Source organism: Metopolophium dirhodum, chromosome 2 (assembly GCF_019925205.1).
Source record: "Metopolophium dirhodum isolate CAU chromosome 2, ASM1992520v1, whole genome shotgun sequence".
NCBI classification, from domain to species: domain Eukaryota; kingdom Metazoa; phylum Arthropoda; class Insecta; order Hemiptera; family Aphididae; genus Metopolophium; species Metopolophium dirhodum.
Window position 1 is genome coordinate 42,521,435 of NC_083561.1, and position 16,292 is coordinate 42,537,726.

At 26.4% G+C, this 16,292-nt stretch overlaps 5 protein-coding genes across 6 annotated transcripts; 1 reads left to right on the plus strand and 4 right to left on the minus strand.

Moving 5' to 3' along the window:
• Positions 1-1,689: 1,689 nt before the first annotated feature.
• LOC132938608 (iron-sulfur cluster assembly 2 homolog, mitochondrial) lies at positions 1,690-2,589 on the minus strand. 2 transcript variants are annotated; one of them, XM_061005536.1, is made up of 2 exons: positions 2,416-2,589; positions 1,690-2,305 (listed from the first exon to the last, which is right to left on the minus strand). In XM_061005536.1, the coding sequence occupies exon 2, from the start codon at positions 2,251-2,253 to the stop codon at positions 1,906-1,908; it is 348 nt and encodes a 115-aa protein (XP_060861519.1). In that variant the 5' UTR covers positions 2,254-2,305; positions 2,416-2,589; the 3' UTR covers positions 1,690-1,905. The 2 variants fall into 2 exon arrangements, with proteins under 2 accessions (XP_060861519.1, XP_060861518.1); XM_061005535.1 differs by having other exon boundaries at positions 1,690-2,583.
• A 478-nt stretch (positions 2,590-3,067) lies between these two features.
• Positions 3,068-3,810, minus strand: LOC132938609 (uncharacterized). Its single transcript, XM_061005537.1, has 3 exons — positions 3,644-3,810; positions 3,358-3,553; positions 3,068-3,274 (listed from the first exon to the last, which is right to left on the minus strand). The coding sequence occupies exons 1-3, from the start codon at positions 3,712-3,714 to the stop codon at positions 3,182-3,184; spliced, it is 360 nt and encodes a 119-aa protein (XP_060861520.1). The 5' UTR covers positions 3,715-3,810; the 3' UTR covers positions 3,068-3,181.
• A 264-nt stretch (positions 3,811-4,074) lies between these two features.
• Positions 4,075-16,291, plus strand: LOC132938295 (integrator complex subunit 10). Its single transcript, XM_061005057.1, has 14 exons — positions 4,075-4,439; positions 4,501-4,568; positions 4,627-4,760; positions 5,734-5,849; positions 6,943-7,024; positions 7,169-7,293; positions 7,354-7,466; positions 7,547-7,698; positions 7,836-8,048; positions 8,114-8,289; positions 8,360-8,533; positions 8,660-8,916; positions 9,001-9,181; positions 16,062-16,291. The coding sequence occupies exons 1-13, from the start codon at positions 4,299-4,301 to the stop codon at positions 9,179-9,181; spliced, it is 1,932 nt and encodes a 643-aa protein (XP_060861040.1). The 5' UTR covers positions 4,075-4,298; the 3' UTR covers positions 16,062-16,291.
• LOC132938297 (uncharacterized) lies at positions 9,959-10,741 on the minus strand. The gene is made up of 3 exons (XM_061005060.1): positions 10,508-10,741; positions 10,280-10,433; positions 9,959-10,209 (listed from the first exon to the last, which is right to left on the minus strand). The coding sequence occupies exons 1-3, from the start codon at positions 10,701-10,703 to the stop codon at positions 10,101-10,103; spliced, it is 459 nt and encodes a 152-aa protein (XP_060861043.1). The 5' UTR covers positions 10,704-10,741; the 3' UTR covers positions 9,959-10,100.
• Positions 13,603-16,068, minus strand: LOC132938296 (uncharacterized). The gene is made up of 2 exons (XM_061005058.1): positions 13,956-16,068; positions 13,603-13,893 (listed from the first exon to the last, which is right to left on the minus strand). The coding sequence occupies exons 1-2, from the start codon at positions 14,318-14,320 to the stop codon at positions 13,758-13,760; spliced, it is 501 nt and encodes a 166-aa protein (XP_060861041.1). The 5' UTR covers positions 14,321-16,068; the 3' UTR covers positions 13,603-13,757.
• Position 16,292: the final 1 nt, after the last annotated feature.

Here is a 16,292-nt window from a genome sequence, read left to right on the forward strand (position 1 = left end):
GGCGTGGCGGTATAAGCAGCAGCGTATAAACTATAAATAAAAATAAAAACACATCGGCTACATAACAGCTCGTAAGTCTTAGTAGGTACATAATATTATCACTCGGGAACTCGGCAATTCGGCATAATAAAATAACTTCATATTATTTTGTAAACACGTCTTGTAAATTATAAATTGTAATATGTATACAAAATACACAATACACTATACTACGTTATTATAAGTGTACCGAGTACCGACTACCGACTACCGAGTAACTATTATAAGAGTAGAACTATTTTGCAGATATTCTAAATAAAATGTATATTATTAGTAATAACACACAGTAGCCACACAGGTATATTTTGCTATGACTTTTTCGCACTGTTTTTCGTTGCACCCCTGGTCTGGGCCAGTCTCCCCAAGCTCTTGCTACGGCTCTTATTTATTATTATTGACAATAATGAATTAATAAAAATAAATTATTTATTGTCAGTAATAGTGTTATATTTTAGCTATAGTGTATTTGTGTGTGTGTGTTAATAATGTACGTCGGAAGCGATATAGTAGTCCACGTAGTCTGTTTTACAAAAAAAAACATACCTATAGCTTATAGGTACATAGTTAGCCAATATGAATGGATTTAAATTTTTTAATTAATCGAAAAATATAACATTATTATTATAATAATATTTAAAATGGCTTTCATCCAGTTAATTTTAATTTTAGAATCACAATAGTTATGTAGAAATTAACTAACTTATAAGTAGTTATACTCATGGCTTGGCATTGACGCAACTAGACATTTGAACTAGGGGGTGTTAAGCTCCAGGCTTTTGTGACTCAATGGGACCTAACACCTAACGATTTTTTAGGGGGTGCTAATTTTGATTTAGAGGGTGCTAAGGACCCAAAGCACCCCTCCTAGTCGCGCCAATGGGGCTTGGAACACATTTTAATCAATTGAACTTAGGTACCTATTTAAAATGTACTAAATACGCATGCATATAAAGTATTTTAGTAATTATTTTTTCTATTGGAAAATTTTCAAATTACATTATAAACATCATAACTTTCAAATATGCTCTAAAAAACTACAAAATCACTAAAAGTGCACTATAATGTTTAAAAATATTTTCGTAGTGTTGTGAAATTAATTTCAAGCTTACTTAGCAATAAATCTAATAGGCCAAAAAAAACATACAAATACAACAACTTCAGAGCCCTAGTTCATTATTTTCATTTAGTAAAAAAGCTTGACAATTAAATGCAAGGATGCTCATAAAGAGTTTTTCTGTTCATAGCTATCATTAGACATTTTAGTTTTTAATAGAAGATTCCCAAAAATGTCTATCTTTATCAAAAAAAAAAGTTCACTGAAATGTTACCCTATTTATATCCATGAGATATTTTTTTTAATTATTTAAATAAGTACTTATTCTAGGAATTTAGGATGAGTCAATATCTCTGGTCAGAATCATATTTTGTATGCAATGATTCATCATTGAATTCAATTAATATAATAAAACACATCCATTACAATGTCATGCTTGACAACTACTATACGGCTGTATACAATGTAACTACTATACAGCAAAGCGGTAACCACTTACACTACATTTATTTGGTTGATTTAACAAAAATGGAACTGTTAAATTCAAAGTAGCTGAGATTGATTGTTCACTAAATTAAATTATTGAAAAAAAAATGTACTATTAAAAGGTGTGTTATATGATAATATATTCACATCATAAATACAGTAAAGTTCATAATTATTAATTTTAGTATTAATAGTTTAAGCACGAAGGAAAAAAAATGGTGATGTATACATTTGAAAAATACTATTTTTTAATATTAAAACCACAACAAAATTCAACAATAATTATAATATTATTTACACTAAATACATAAGTAACCAAAATATAATCAGTCTATTTTTATTGAAAATGACGCGCCACAAGAACATCCATCCTCTGCTTTTGGATTTCTTATTAATCTAAAAGCAGCTCTGATTAACTGTTGTTCATAGTCAATTGTCGATCCTCTGATATAGTTTAATGAAGTTGTATCCACCACTACCTTAATACCTTGATTTTCTAATACACAATCATCGTTTGCAATAGTTCTATCTAATTCAAACTTGTATTGATATCCAGAACAGCCACCGCTTTCAACACAAAGACGGAGGAATTCATCTTTGTCACAAATAGCTTCAAGACGTTTTACACAATCATCAGTTACTTTTAAGTCTTCCTCGGCCAATTTTGATGACATTTTTCTGGTAGTCTGTGGACCCGTTATAAATTTGAAACATTTTTGAACATTTCTGGCCATCAACACAGTAAAGGTCATTTTAAGTTTGTCACAATAAATGTATATATAATTTATTACAATTATTAAATTAATATTTCAGAAATTATTAATTGCACATAATACCTAGTGGTTGGCGAATGATTATCAATACATCAACATTCAACAATCAACTTTAGTTTTTTAATAGAAAATAGAAATAAAAGAAATGTGAAACATAACAATATTATATTAGGTAGGTATATTATTATGGTTTTGATTTTTGACTAGTTTAGTAGTATCACGATAAAGATAGTAGCCTGTTATCTGTATTCTGTGATATGGTATGTATTATAACCATAGAGTAATATAGAGATGCCGTTCGAAAAAAAAAGTGAAGCGGAAAAGGTGTATGTTTGCCAGTGTTACCTATCTAGTGAAAAAAAATTATGTTGTCACAAAGTGTACGATAAAATGAAACCACATTTCGTAACTTCATTGCATTTTTTTTTACATATTTTTGATTTAACATGAGCTTAATCCATGTATTCCAATAATAAATTGCAACTTGCCTACTTAATTTAAATGTCTTACACGACTTAGTTAGTTTTATTATTTATGTATAAAAATTAAAAAGCAATAAGATTATTACAAATGTATAAAAAAAATCAACATTCAAAATTAACACATACAGCTGCTTTCAGACTCTTGTGAGTCTCCCTGATTGGCCGCATGATTCTGTAAATCGACAGCTATGCAATGTGTTAAGGATAGTAAGAAAAAAATGAATGCATACAAAGTTCAAAATTATAAAATATATTTACATTTACATTTACCACACTACTATTAGTTAAAAATTATAACGGTGAAATAAATAAAAATAATTGTTTACAAAACAATAATAATGTAGCGTTTATTTAAAGCTCTGGGAATGTTCAGCGAGGTGGAAATATTTTCTTTCAATTGTTATTCTTTTAGTAACAGTTTCTGAGTATTGTTGTTTAGCCTAAAATAATAAATGTAGATTAGATACCTATCCGTTATGGAGTTACTTTGTTTTGTTTTAAACTACTCAAAATGCACACTTACACATTTTATTCTGTTGATAATTTTAGTAGGAATAGCATGTTTAAGTAACAGTCTTCTACCCTTTCCCATTACAAAAAATGAATCGTCAAAATGTGCTGAACAAACTAAACTTGTCTTTGATACTTTATCAGGTAGTATGCCATTTTCTCCCAAAAAATTGTACCATTTACTCTTGTAAGTGTCTTTAAGCGGAAATCTGAAATAAATAGTCAAAGTAAAAGTCTATGATAATCACTTCAAAAAAAAAAAATTGAAAATAAAGATTTCATTTCACAAGATAACATACCTATGAAAAGTTATATTAGCCGATTTAGCTTTGGCATTGTTCGTTCTTCCACAAACTAGACAACTAGGCATTTTTAATTACCAGCAAAAATAAATAAAAACAGTAAAAGCGTCTAAATCTTAACCATAGAAAAAAGATACTAAACAACACACGAGATAACAAATGTATCAATGATAACGGCATTACAGGTGAATCGTTTTACCATATATTGTACAATAATTTTTGTGTACTATCCACTTAAACTGGCAATCATATACCTTTTGCGCTTCACTTTCTTGTGCAGCTGAGATATGTAAGGCCCTCTCTATATTACTCTATGATTATAACCATCTTATATTATCTATGATTATAACCATAGACCTAGAAACTTTAGTTAATTGGTAACAACAATCAATCTTATCAGTGGTATAGAAGCTAACACTATTGAAGAATAGCAGTTATCTTTACAGTTTACATTCACGAATCATTTCATTGCAAACTACATTTTTCAAAAACTTTGCGACATAATGTTAAAAAGCGCCTGATCCATTTGGCATTTACCTATTTAACATAATATGTTATATTGTAATATTGTATGTTTTGTTCAAACAAACATTATCATTTACCATTCATGATTGGAAATATAATCTAAAGAAGTTCCTATAGTTAATTTAAAATGGAGCCTATGGAAGTGTCAGTCACTGACGAAGAGTACATGATGACGAAAGCTAAAAGTTTTCTTGAGACCGATTGCTATAGATGTAGATCATGGTTACTTACAGCTAAATCAATGTTTCCGAATAATTTTGGAATACACGTATGTTACCTTTACTTCTTCCAAATATTGTTAAGAATTTTATATATTTTTTGTTTTTCAGTTTGAATGTTATGAAATAGAAAAAAATTTACGTTGTGTTCAAAGAGCAGCTAGATGTTTCAGTTGTTTGTGAGATGAATTTTTTTTTTTTTAATTATTCGTTTTGTTATCATCAATTATGGTTTAGGCTTGAAGATTTTCCAAACGAAGCAATTCTCTGGAAAGAGATTGAAAACTTTACACCAATATTATGTATGGACATATCTTGCTTATCAGAAGAACAAACATTTTTCAGAGAAATGTTTTCTGCACTTCCTTTATGTAAGTTAAATAATACAATTTTCATTATGAAATTCTAATTTACATTACTTTGCTCAGTCTAATCTTCCCGAGTATTAAAGTTTTATGTTGAATGTATATCATATCAATTTTACAAGCGATAATTAATTAGTTTTAAAATATTTATTATATATTTTAAATTCCTCTCAATGTATTGTCTTTCGAGATGCTTTTTATAGTACCTAGAAAATATGCGTTGTTCTTTAACCTCTAGGATGATTTCTGATAGCAAATTGGATCTATACTCTGTTCAACTTAAGAAACTTACTTGGTGGCTGACTTATGTGCATAGGCATGGCTTCACCACATGCAAGTATACAGAGGGTAAACAAGGGTGTGACAAACTTTGCTTGACCGCAACAGGGTACATTTTTTAAGTTTAACTGAGTATAAATCCAATTTGGTTCTTGAAACCATGCTCTCTTTGTTGAATATCGAAGCATTTATTTTATATTTTATACTAGGTCAAAAAGCTTGAAAATGTAATTCAAGATCCCTCATTAATTTTTCTTATAGCAAGTCAAAAATATTGAAATACACAGGCACACAATTTTTTTAGCGTCTAAGGTTAGGTTAGAAAATTACTATTTTGCATACCTTGTTCTTCGAGGGAATGATACTCGGTTTTGCAAGCAAATTATCATCATCCCTTGTCTTGTACTCTTGTAGTCTAATTATTCTAATTTCTAACCATTCTATATTAATCTAAGTGCCACGGCTGGTATGGTGCAATAACAGTCAAAAGCGGAATACATTGACCTATTAATCCTCCTGAGTTTCCACAATAGTTTTAATTCTGTATTTTAAATTTAACACATCCATTTAAGTGACCTACTCTATGACAAGGTATACTAGACTTCTAACCTAATGCAGAGTGAATTCCCTTGGTTTTTATTATAATTATAAAACATAATATATGTTTATCAAATTGCTATTTAAACATTTTTTGTTATAGCTATTCAACAGAAACTATTGTCAGTATGTGCTGAAAGAAGTGAAGACACAATGGAACATTGTCGTCTAGTACTTTTACTTCTAAATCGTTTCCCTCAATCATCAACTGAATTAGCAGTAAGAGTAGTAGTATATTTAATGAACAGCACAAAGCTTAATTATTATTAGTATTATTTAACCATATTTTTAATGAAACTGATAATAAGAGGATGTGATACCCACATGTGTTGTCTCCGTCTTAGAAGTGTGTAATATAGTATATTTTGCACTCAGCAGAACATGTGTAGCTCTGTTAGTTTAAAAATTAGAGTGAATGTATCACATCCTATTATCTATATTTATTGGAAAAATAAATGAAACATTAAAAAATAAAATAGGAACTTTAGATGAGAAAGAATAAATTTAGTTATAGTATTATACTACACTTAAGAGGATGTTTGCAAACTATTTGTTTTCTCTCTCTGACTCAGACATGACATATCTAATTCACTGAACCAACCGTGCGTTGTTAGTTTTTGTATTAGAGTGTAAACATTATCTGTATTTATGTGTTGATTTGTTTTTAAGGTATTTAAATTTTTATGCAAGTAGTGTGTATGTAAAATAGTTCAATTAAAAAATTCTCACATCCCTTTAAAATTGAAACATCATAAATAACCAATGTATAAACACAGATAACATTTTTAAATTTAACTTGAAGAAAAGTTTTTTTTTAAATTTAAGTGTTAAGTCAAAAATACAGGTTGGTTCTGCAAACCGCATATTTGGTATATTGCATGTTGGTTAGGTAGAGAAAACAAAAAGCGCGCTGAAATTCTATTAACATATTTTATATTTTACCCAATAATAAGCCTATAAAATTTTTAATTAATATTGAGATTAATCAAAATAAATAATTGTAAGCAACTAATTAACTTTTTTATTAGTTGTTAGTATAGAAATTAAAGTTGTGAAAGGAAATAATATGAATCATATAACACTTTCAAGAAAAAACTAACCTTTATAAACTATCTTGTTGATTTCATTTTTCTATTAAGTTAATGAACAATTTGTACTGTTCTAAGATATGGTTTAAATGTTAAATAATTAAAAACATAATACTTGGTCCATTAATAAAAATTGTACAAATTGTTTAATATTATTATATTATTCAATTATTTATTAATTTGAATAAATATTATTACTATTAAATTAAAATTATCTGTTTAAGTTAAAGCTCATGGATACAATGATTACAGCCGAAAAACACAACCAATGCCCAAATGTTATAAACTGTTACAGAAAGATTTTAGGTAATAAAAATAGGATTATGTTTAATTTATATTTAGCTATTAATTTAAATTTTTAGTATCGATAATATAAACTATGTTATTATGCAAAATGAATATATATTATTATAAAAAATGTAGTTGTGATAATGATAATTATTTTTGCAGTATGTGATCTTGGTCCTTTATTAGTATCAACAAGTACATTAAATCAGAAAAATCTCTATAAAATGTTAACAAAAACTACTGAATTTTATATTACATATGCTATGGGAGGACATTCTATTATTCAGGTAACATAGTTTACTATCAAATATTATTAACATTACTTTTTCTAAAAACATTTCTTGTAGAACTTGCCTGATACAGAAAATTATATAAAAACACCTTGGGAAGATTTATTTGCTTCATGTGAACGTATCGGTAAAAAACTTTCTTGGGAATTAAGATCTGTTTTAAGTCAAAGGTAATTTTTCCAAAATTTATAATTTACTTATTTAATCTTTTATATTTTTTGTTTTTAATTCTTTATGTTTTACAATTTAGTGACAAACGAAAAGCTTGGAAAAAGGTATCAAGTTTTGCAAAAAAGTTTGTGATTGCTTCCAATAACAGTGAACTTAGCAAACAATTAGTGTTTTGTGGGATGATATTATTTGTGCGACATGTTTTTGACTATAATAAATCATTAAAAATTGGTGAGTAGTTTTTCTAATATTTTTGTAGGATATAATTTTGCTTTTAATATTAATTAACTTACGATTAACCAAATAATAAGTATGACATTTAATATATAAATAGTATAATATTGTAATTCATTTATTTTTTTTTATAGAAAATGGTTCAGAATATTTGTTAGTTAAAGCAATTAAAGGTCCAAAAGTACAAATTAATAAACCCCCTTTGAAACAAGCTGTACTTTCCATAGCGACTAAATTAAATGAATCATTGATTGGTATTACCGATGACTCGTCTGAAGTTCTTGATCATTTCAAAATGGCTTTCAACTATTGGGAATTACTTACCAATAAAGAACCAATGTGCACTGGTAGAATGAGATAATATTTGTACTTTGTTTTTCACTATATTTTATAATACTTAAAATATTTGCAGATTATTGGAAATTAAGTGCTCAAATTAAAGTAGATACATTCATAGGGCAATTCCTTAATGATATTGAATTTTATCAAGGGAAATACAAGAATCTTTTCAAAGCTGTACCAGTTCATGAAAGTATTAGAAAATCATTATCATTAGTGACCTTATACTATTGTGTACAAGAATTCAAGGTATATAATTAGTATTTGTTCATAAATTATTCAAAATATTAGAAACATACTTATTCTATCATTGTTACAGAAATGTACAGAGCACATTTTCGAGGTAGTAGATCAAATAGAAAGTCTTAGCTTGTATGGAAGCGTGTCTACAGAAATAGCTAATCCACCCGAAGATAGAGAAATGTATTATATTCAAATAGCAAAATTGCCCGTTTTACAGTATTGTGTTAAGATAATGGTTCAAATACTCTACGTAAGTATTACTTAGATTTTAATGGTTTTATTTTAATATTTTCGGCATTATTTATTGATTATTTAAGTTTAATTTAATTTATACTACCTATGAAAAATACAAAGTTAAATTATTTTTTAAATTTAGAATCAACTTTCCAACTATCCATCAACTAGTGATATTCTTATTGGTCATCTTTTAGTATTGTCACAAATGGTTTGGCCAGAAGGCAAAACAATTGCTGAAGATATGTATAATCACATAGGAAAATTGCCTTTGTTTACATATCCTCAATTTTCAGCTTATATTACTAACATAGATATCATTGAACACTTTATGGCTATGTTTATAGAAAATGATAAATGTGTCTTAAATGTATTTCCATGTGTGGCTTCTTCGTTAAGGTAAGTGTTTATTTCTGATAAATAGTTGTATATTTTCTATTCAAAAAGTATTACTCGTTATAAAATAATAATTTGTATTCATAGTCCACGAATATCAACCAGAGGAGCTGGCAAAGGAGTAAAAGAAGAGTTTCGGTCAGCATTAAAAAAACAAGTAAAACGATGGTCTGAACCAGTAGATGAAACTATGTTATTATTTTTTAAGAATGAAAGAGAAAGTTTAATGAAGACTGCTACTCTTATGGAAAAATCATTAACTTTTTAAGTGAGTACTGATTCATAAGTCCTATAACATCAAACTTATACCATGGGTTATCATGATTACAACAATATTAGAATTTAGTTCCAACGCTACCTTAATATTTTCATGTTGCATATTTAAGTTATCACAACTATGATATCGGAATTTACTAATATAATAATATTATAACAGTAGTTTATTATATTGCTATTTTAAGTCAAAATATCATAAATTAAACACAAAAATGAGGTAAAGCCACATTAAAAATTCTTAAACCTACTTGATTTTGTCAAATATGACCATAAGTCTGAAAATTGTTTGGCAAAATGAATATAGGTAATATTTAACAATTTAAACATCGTAAATCATCAGCAACTTGATGGGTACTAAGAAAGAAATGTAAATTTTGTAAAAGATAAAGCTTAGCTTTATAATATTTACAAATATTTGTAAATTATAACAATTAATTTATATGCTATAATTATTATAATATAACTAAATAAAATTCTTACTCACGGTATTCTTGCTTATGAACCCAGGTTCTATAACTTTAACTAATACTAAGGAGTAAGGATCAATATAAAAACTAAAATATTTTACTTTAAAAATGCATTTTATCATTTTTACTTTATTGTATATCTCATGTAAATTTACATAGGAAAGCCCCATGTCATGAGAAGAATAATGTATGTGGCCTTTTGATTTTTTTTTCGGTATTGCCACATGGGGGTGAAATTTTTACACAATACTGTTACATCATAATTAACCCTAAAATAATTAGAATAATATGAAACTTAATCATTGAATATATTACATAATTCTTATGATATTATTGATAATAAGTAATAACATTTATTTCTTGAAACTGCATTACAAAAATTTAGTAACAATAAAAATAATAATTAATTTAAAAATATTATTTAATATAAAAAACTTCCCAAACTCAAGTAATTATACTTAATTGGAATAAATCGTCTGGTGAAATATTAATAACAATGTACATTATGTTTGAAAATGTTAATAAGTTGGTTAGATTTGTTGATTCACAATATCTGTTAAAATGCAAATAAATAACATTAAATTAGTATTGCATTTTCCAATTATGCTAATTATTTCACTTACTCTCCTAAAGGTACTAATGTTGTATTACTACAGAAATCATACAACTTTATCCAGTCCATACATTCATCTTTATTTGTTTTATTTAATATTGAAATAGTTGCGTTTAATTGCATTTGTGTTCCTGGTGGACCTTCTACTAAAAAAGTGCAATCTTCTAAAAAATAAATAGATTATTAGAACATTGTACTTGTTAATATTAATAAGTTGTATAATAGATATAATACTTACTATGGTAATTCCCAGTTATTTTTGCATCATAGTCTAACACATAATTCCCTGAAGATATTGTATATGTTGAATGACAAGGAGTTAACTGTATATGACTTTCTGGCCATTTGAAATTTAATTGCATGCTATTGCTATAAAAGTTAAAGAATATAATAACAATTTTAATAAAATATATTTTTTCATATAAGAATATCATTTTTGTATCAATTACAAAATAAAATAAGTAATATTAAATGTTAAGCTGTAACACGTAGTGTCAAACTAAATAGTGAAAGTTAAACAATATATTATTTATTACACAAACTCTTGTAAAAAGTTATAATTTATATGGGTAGTACCTACTATCTATAGAAAATATGAGGGTCAATTAACATACCTAATTAAACAATCATGTAAAATGTATTTATGTTTGATTATATATTTTTTTTTTCAACTGCTGTTTTCACTTTCCCTGAAAGTTTTTTTTTTATTTTGACTAATTTGATATTATGAAATTGTATTATTCATAAGACTTTAAATGTAAGGTATTTTTAAGATTCTGAGTGGAATGATGAATGTATTGATTTTACAATGATGTGTGTTTTTTTTTTATTTTTTATTTTTTGTGTATGTCATCACCTTTTAGGACAGTAAAAGTGCTTGGATTTTCTTCAACAGTATCTTTTCTGATAGGAAAATGAATCTAGTTGGTACTTTGGGGGGTCAAAAGTAATTTCCCAGTAGTTTTCAAAAGCGCCGTGAAAAACGAAAGAAAAATTCAGGAAATACAGGAATTTTTAAGCAAAATCTGTTTTCGAGAAAATCGATTTTGGTTTTGGTGTAACTCTAAAACAAATGAACATGGAATTTATACATTTATATATACATGGAATTTTCACTGGTTGTTTATATTTGAAATTTCTATATACGATAAAATTTTCAATATATTTTTATTTGTTTTGAACTGTCTAGGAACATTTTCAGTTTCCAATTTTATTAGTATTTTTTTCTATGGATGAGAATTTGCAAATTATTTTGAACCAGAAATTCATAAAAAAATTTCCTTTTAAATCTAAGATTTGAAAATGTAATACAAGATTTCTCCTAAGTTTGTCTACCTTTATAAAAAAAAAAAATGTCTACAAGAAACTCAAATTAAATTTTTATGAGCGTTTAAAATTTATAGTTTTACAACATTTGATAATCACTATATTATGAGAAATCAATATAACGATTATCTTATTTTATTGTAATTAAAAAACATATGACCGTAGATACTTGAAAATTTCACTGAATGTTTATATTAGCATTTTCTATACACCATACAATTTTTAAAATAATTTGATTCTTTTTGAGCTGTTTACAGACATTGTCAGTTTTCAATTTTTTTAGTTTTTTTTTCTATAAATATCAATAAAATTTTATTTGTTTGGTAGAAAAGCGTGAAAATTTGATATAAGGCTCCTGATATATCGTTCTAATAGCAGTTGAAAAATATTAAAAATACATAGGCACAATTTTTTTTTATAAGCATTTATAGTTCACATTTTGACAAAATTTAATAATTATTTTGTAGTTAAAAATGTTTAAAATGTTCAACTTTTATAGCTAAGGATTGAAAATTGAAAACAAGGCTCCACGTAAATAGGTTATATATAAATTACTTTATTCACAATAATATCATCAAACATACTTGGTAATATCATAGGCTGACTAACCGTTTTTGCTCAGAATCGTTTTTCTTATACAATGATATTATATCATTGGATTCAAATTTAACACCATTCATTACAGTGACCCACTTGTAACCTACTGTACAGCAGAGCGACATCCACTTACCCACCTTTTTAAAGTTATAATTTTTATTTTTATGGTCATACAGTTTACCAATACTTCTTCATTCCTCGGTGTAATTTATTTAATATTTTGAACAGTAGTTCTTAAAAGGTTGTGCTGTAAAAATAATATAAATTATTACTATAGTAAATCTTAGTAAAAATTTTTTTTTAATACAAATATTGAAATATAAATATTATTCAAGATATACCTATGTGGAAAAAAATTAAAGTGATTTAAAAAATAAATTTACAAATCTAAGGCATTTACAATATATTTACAAATTTTTATATGGACATGTACGTTTAAAATGTGTGGTTGTACAAATCCGACCCAAGTTTGTATTATACAATCATTGTAGTTCATCACTTTCCATAATATGATAAGTAATACATTATAGTATGTATCAAATTCCATACTCCTCATTTATTTAAATATTGAAACTGTTAACCAGTTAATGCCAGCCAATCCAATTATAAAAATGATACTTAAATGATAGATTTTTACTAATCCGTTAAAATTACAAATTTCATCATACACATAATTTGTAAATCCACCATGCACACTAAAAATATATTATTGTAGACATCCAGTAAACTAAAATAAGAGAAGACACGGCGGTTCTATCACTGGATGGTATTTTTTCCCATATTATGATGTCATCCTTCTTTTTAATGTATTATAAATAATAATCTTATTTGCTTATAATACCATAGATTATATAAAATTATAAATATAATCTGTGATAGTACCTTGAAGTGCGTGTAGTATGTTAATATTATCTTAATAAAAAATACAACTGTATTTTAAATAGTTTAATGTTTGTTTAGTATGTAACAAATGTTTTTATTCAGATCTTACAGTATTTGTTATTAAGGAGTACAAAATGTATAAAATTAAAAGTGTTACACAAGTTTTAATAGTAATGTATTGCAATTTGCAAGGATAGTAAGTTTGGGAAACACATTTTTTGATGTCAATTGATTTCACTATTTTGATTTATCGAATTCCCTTTTATTAAATAATTATACCTATTAATTTATGCATATCGATTGATAGAATATATCTTGTGATAGGCATTAGACAGTTTAAAAATATACCATTTATTATTTGGATTTACAAAATTGTAATAAGTGTAGATTTTTTTTTGACACTTGATATTTTAAATAAAACTAGGTATCAATTTGGCAATAAACTATATTATATCATTGATTTTAAAATATTATAAAATCCATGATAATAATCTATTGATTTAAATTCTAAATGTTTTTTATATAAATAAAAACAAATACTATTCTAATATAAATAATTATTTATTATACATTTTAGTATTTGACATGGTATATTATAAAATAATATATTCATATAGTATTAAAATTATAAAATACAAAATACAGTTTTGCTTGAAAAGATATATTTATTATAAATTGTCTATTTACATGTTAATATTTAAAGATTGATAAGTATACACACTTAATGAAAAATTTATACTTTGGTCTGCTTTTATTAGAAGTATAGCAGTATTTGATTCAGCCAATGTTAAACCAGGAACATCAGTTGATCCACAGACACTGAAACATTATGATTAAATTAAACACAAACATAGTTATTAATGTTATAAATGACACCTTACTCTTGGATAAGTTTCAAATTTCCTTTATTGACTCTATATAGCCTGATGCTTTGATTCATTAAACTGTTGTTTACATCCGTCAATCCTTGTTCTATTGATATGGCTAGACTTGAATTCTCCATGCTATTTAACAGTATTGCACAAAACCCTGCTGGTGTCGATCCATTGGTTAAAGGTATTTCTACATTATAATGTTTGCTTCTAAAAGTGTTCAAAGAAACTATACATGATCCCCGTGACATTCTTAATGTATGAAACCTTTCAGGATAAGTACCCAAGTAAACACTTGGCATCCATTGACTGTTATAATATGCTAAACATTCACCAATTATAAAGAGCAAACACGATAAAGCATAGACCGACATTGTTGTGAGACTGTATAAAAATAACTGTATTCCATACAGTGATAGTTCCGGTCTAATATGTCATGTCCATATGTGACATTTTCATAGGTGGGGACTGAAAACAACAGTTTCTATATTATGTTTTAAAATTTTAATTACATCACACAGTGCCCCTATATATTAACAATTAAGTGTTATTTATTATAATATTTAGTATGTTAAAAATATTCAAAATAAAAATGAAAATGTGTTATAAACTGGGTAGACAGACTAAAAATGTATAACAATGTGATATAGAAGTTTATGTTAAATATTATATTTATTGGTTGTTGCTATTCTTTTATAAAGTGAATACAATTGTTTATAGTTTACAATTTCTGCAAATGAATCTGCATATAAATGTAGTCTTTGAATAATCTGAAAATAAAAAAATTGATATTCCAAAATACAGTTGGAAAATAATAATATTACTTGGAAACCTCAATGATTGTTTACTTGTCTACAAAGATTCACGCCTATTTCTGAAATTAACAATTCATCAAAGAAATAAATTGCCCTTATTTTTAGGAACGGTTCAATTTTCAATTATTACTAAATATACTAGAAATCAAGACAGTTTTTTAAATTAACAATGTTTCTAAGACCTATTTATGATCATTGCTGGCAAATATACTAATGGCAGTAGGAAATACTGTTGAAGTTAATTTTAGTTTATGGTTAATTACGGTTATACAATTATTATGTATGATATGTTAATTTTGTTTTATTTATGGAAAGCGAATTTTAATATAATTTGTTCTAGCTATAGTTTTTATTGTAATTTTTATATACTACACATTTTATGTACCTATATAGACATTTTTTGTAAATTAAGTTTTTTCCATCAATAAAGAAATAATAATATTAAACCTAAAATTACATATTATTATTATTTTAAGAGGCAGTTACACTGACTTGTTGTCTCCGTCTAACATGTGCGTAATATACCAAATTTTACCCTCAGGAGATCACATTTAGCTCTGTTGGTTTAAAAATAAGAGTGAATTTTCCTCTTATAAAATTTAAAGGTAAGATTATTATCCAGGCAATGTATTAATGGCTTTTTATTATATTTTAATTTTAAAGCAAGCTATCAGTTTTTTAAGATGTATAAATATTTTACAATTTTAAAAAACTCATAACTTACATTAAAATTAAAATACAGTGAAACCTCCCCTAACGGACACCTCCCAATAGCGGACGTTTTCTTGGGAACCAACTAACCAACTATAAAATTTCTCCAATCTAAACCCTCCGAATAAAGGACACAATTTCAGCGACCGAGAGTGTCCGGTATTTAGAGGTTTCACTGTATAATAAAAAGCCTACAACATTGCCTAGATAATAATCTTACCTTTAAATTTTATGAGAGGTTAATTCACTTTAATGTTTAAACTAAAGGAGCTAAATGAGATCTGCTTAGCGTAAAATTTGCCATGTTCCACACTTGTAAGACAGAGACAACAAATGTCGGTATAACGTCCTCTTAAAAAAAGTTGCTTTTAAACTTGCGCCTATTTCATAATATTCTAGTTAATAATATATTTTATTTTATTATAAACTGTATAGGACACTTTGTTTATGTTTTAGAGTGTTGAAAAAATTAAAAAACTTAATAATAATGAAATGTAATGTAATTTTTAAAAACAATATTTTAAATTTTATTGTTAATTTATGTGCTTTTTTCAATAGATTCTAAAATAATTAATTAAATGTCTTACAGCACTCAGGACCATCAGGAGCCAAAATATAGTTTGATCCATAAAAATTGCCAAAGCTTTGATGTGCTGATTTACCATCACTACTGTTGCACTAAGGTTGGAAAGTTTCTTTACCCACTGTTGATGGCACAAGAAAAATAACTATTAATAACTGCAGCTGTTCTGGATTCATTTCTCCTAAATGTCTCACTACATGTAACATTAAATTGTAATAAATTTTATTTTTATTTTAT

Coding starts and splice junctions, on each gene's coding strand:
- LOC132938297 (XM_061005060.1), bottom strand. CDS start 10,703: ATGATATTCTTATATGAAAAAATATATTTTATTAAAATTGTTATTATA. Junction 10,434..10,507: donor AATAACTGGGAATTACCATA/GTAAGTATTATA, acceptor TTTATTTTTTAG/AAGATTGCACTTTTTTAGTA. Junction 10,210..10,279: donor ACATTAGTACCTTTAGGAGA/GTAAGTGAAATA, acceptor GCATTTTAACAG/ATATTGTGAATCAACAAATC.
- LOC132938295 (XM_061005057.1), top strand. CDS start 4,299: ATGGAGCCTATGGAAGTGTCAGTCACTGACGAAGAGTACATGATGACG. Junction 4,440..4,500: donor CGAATAATTTTGGAATACAC/GTATGTTACCTT, acceptor TTTGTTTTTCAG/TTTGAATGTTATGAAATAGA. Junction 8,290..8,359: donor ATTGTGTACAAGAATTCAAG/GTATATAATTAG, acceptor TCATTGTTACAG/AAATGTACAGAGCACATTTT.
- LOC132938296 (XM_061005058.1), bottom strand. CDS start 14,320: ATGTCGGTCTATGCTTTATCGTGTTTGCTCTTTATAATTGGTGAATGT. Junction 13,894..13,955: donor AATTTGAAACTTATCCAAGA/GTAAGGTGTCAT, acceptor ATAATGTTTCAG/TGTCTGTGGATCAACTGATG.
- LOC132938608 (XM_061005535.1), bottom strand. CDS start 2,331: ATGACCTTTACTGTGTTGATGGCCAGAAATGTTCAAAAATGTTTCAAA.
- LOC132938609 (XM_061005537.1), bottom strand. CDS start 3,714: ATGCCTAGTTGTCTAGTTTGTGGAAGAACGAACAATGCCAAAGCTAAA. Junction 3,554..3,643: donor GCTAATATAACTTTTCATAG/GTATGTTATCTT, acceptor TATTTATTTCAG/ATTTCCGCTTAAAGACACTT. Junction 3,275..3,357: donor TTATCAACAGAATAAAATGT/GTAAGTGTGCAT, acceptor TTATTATTTTAG/GCTAAACAACAATACTCAGA.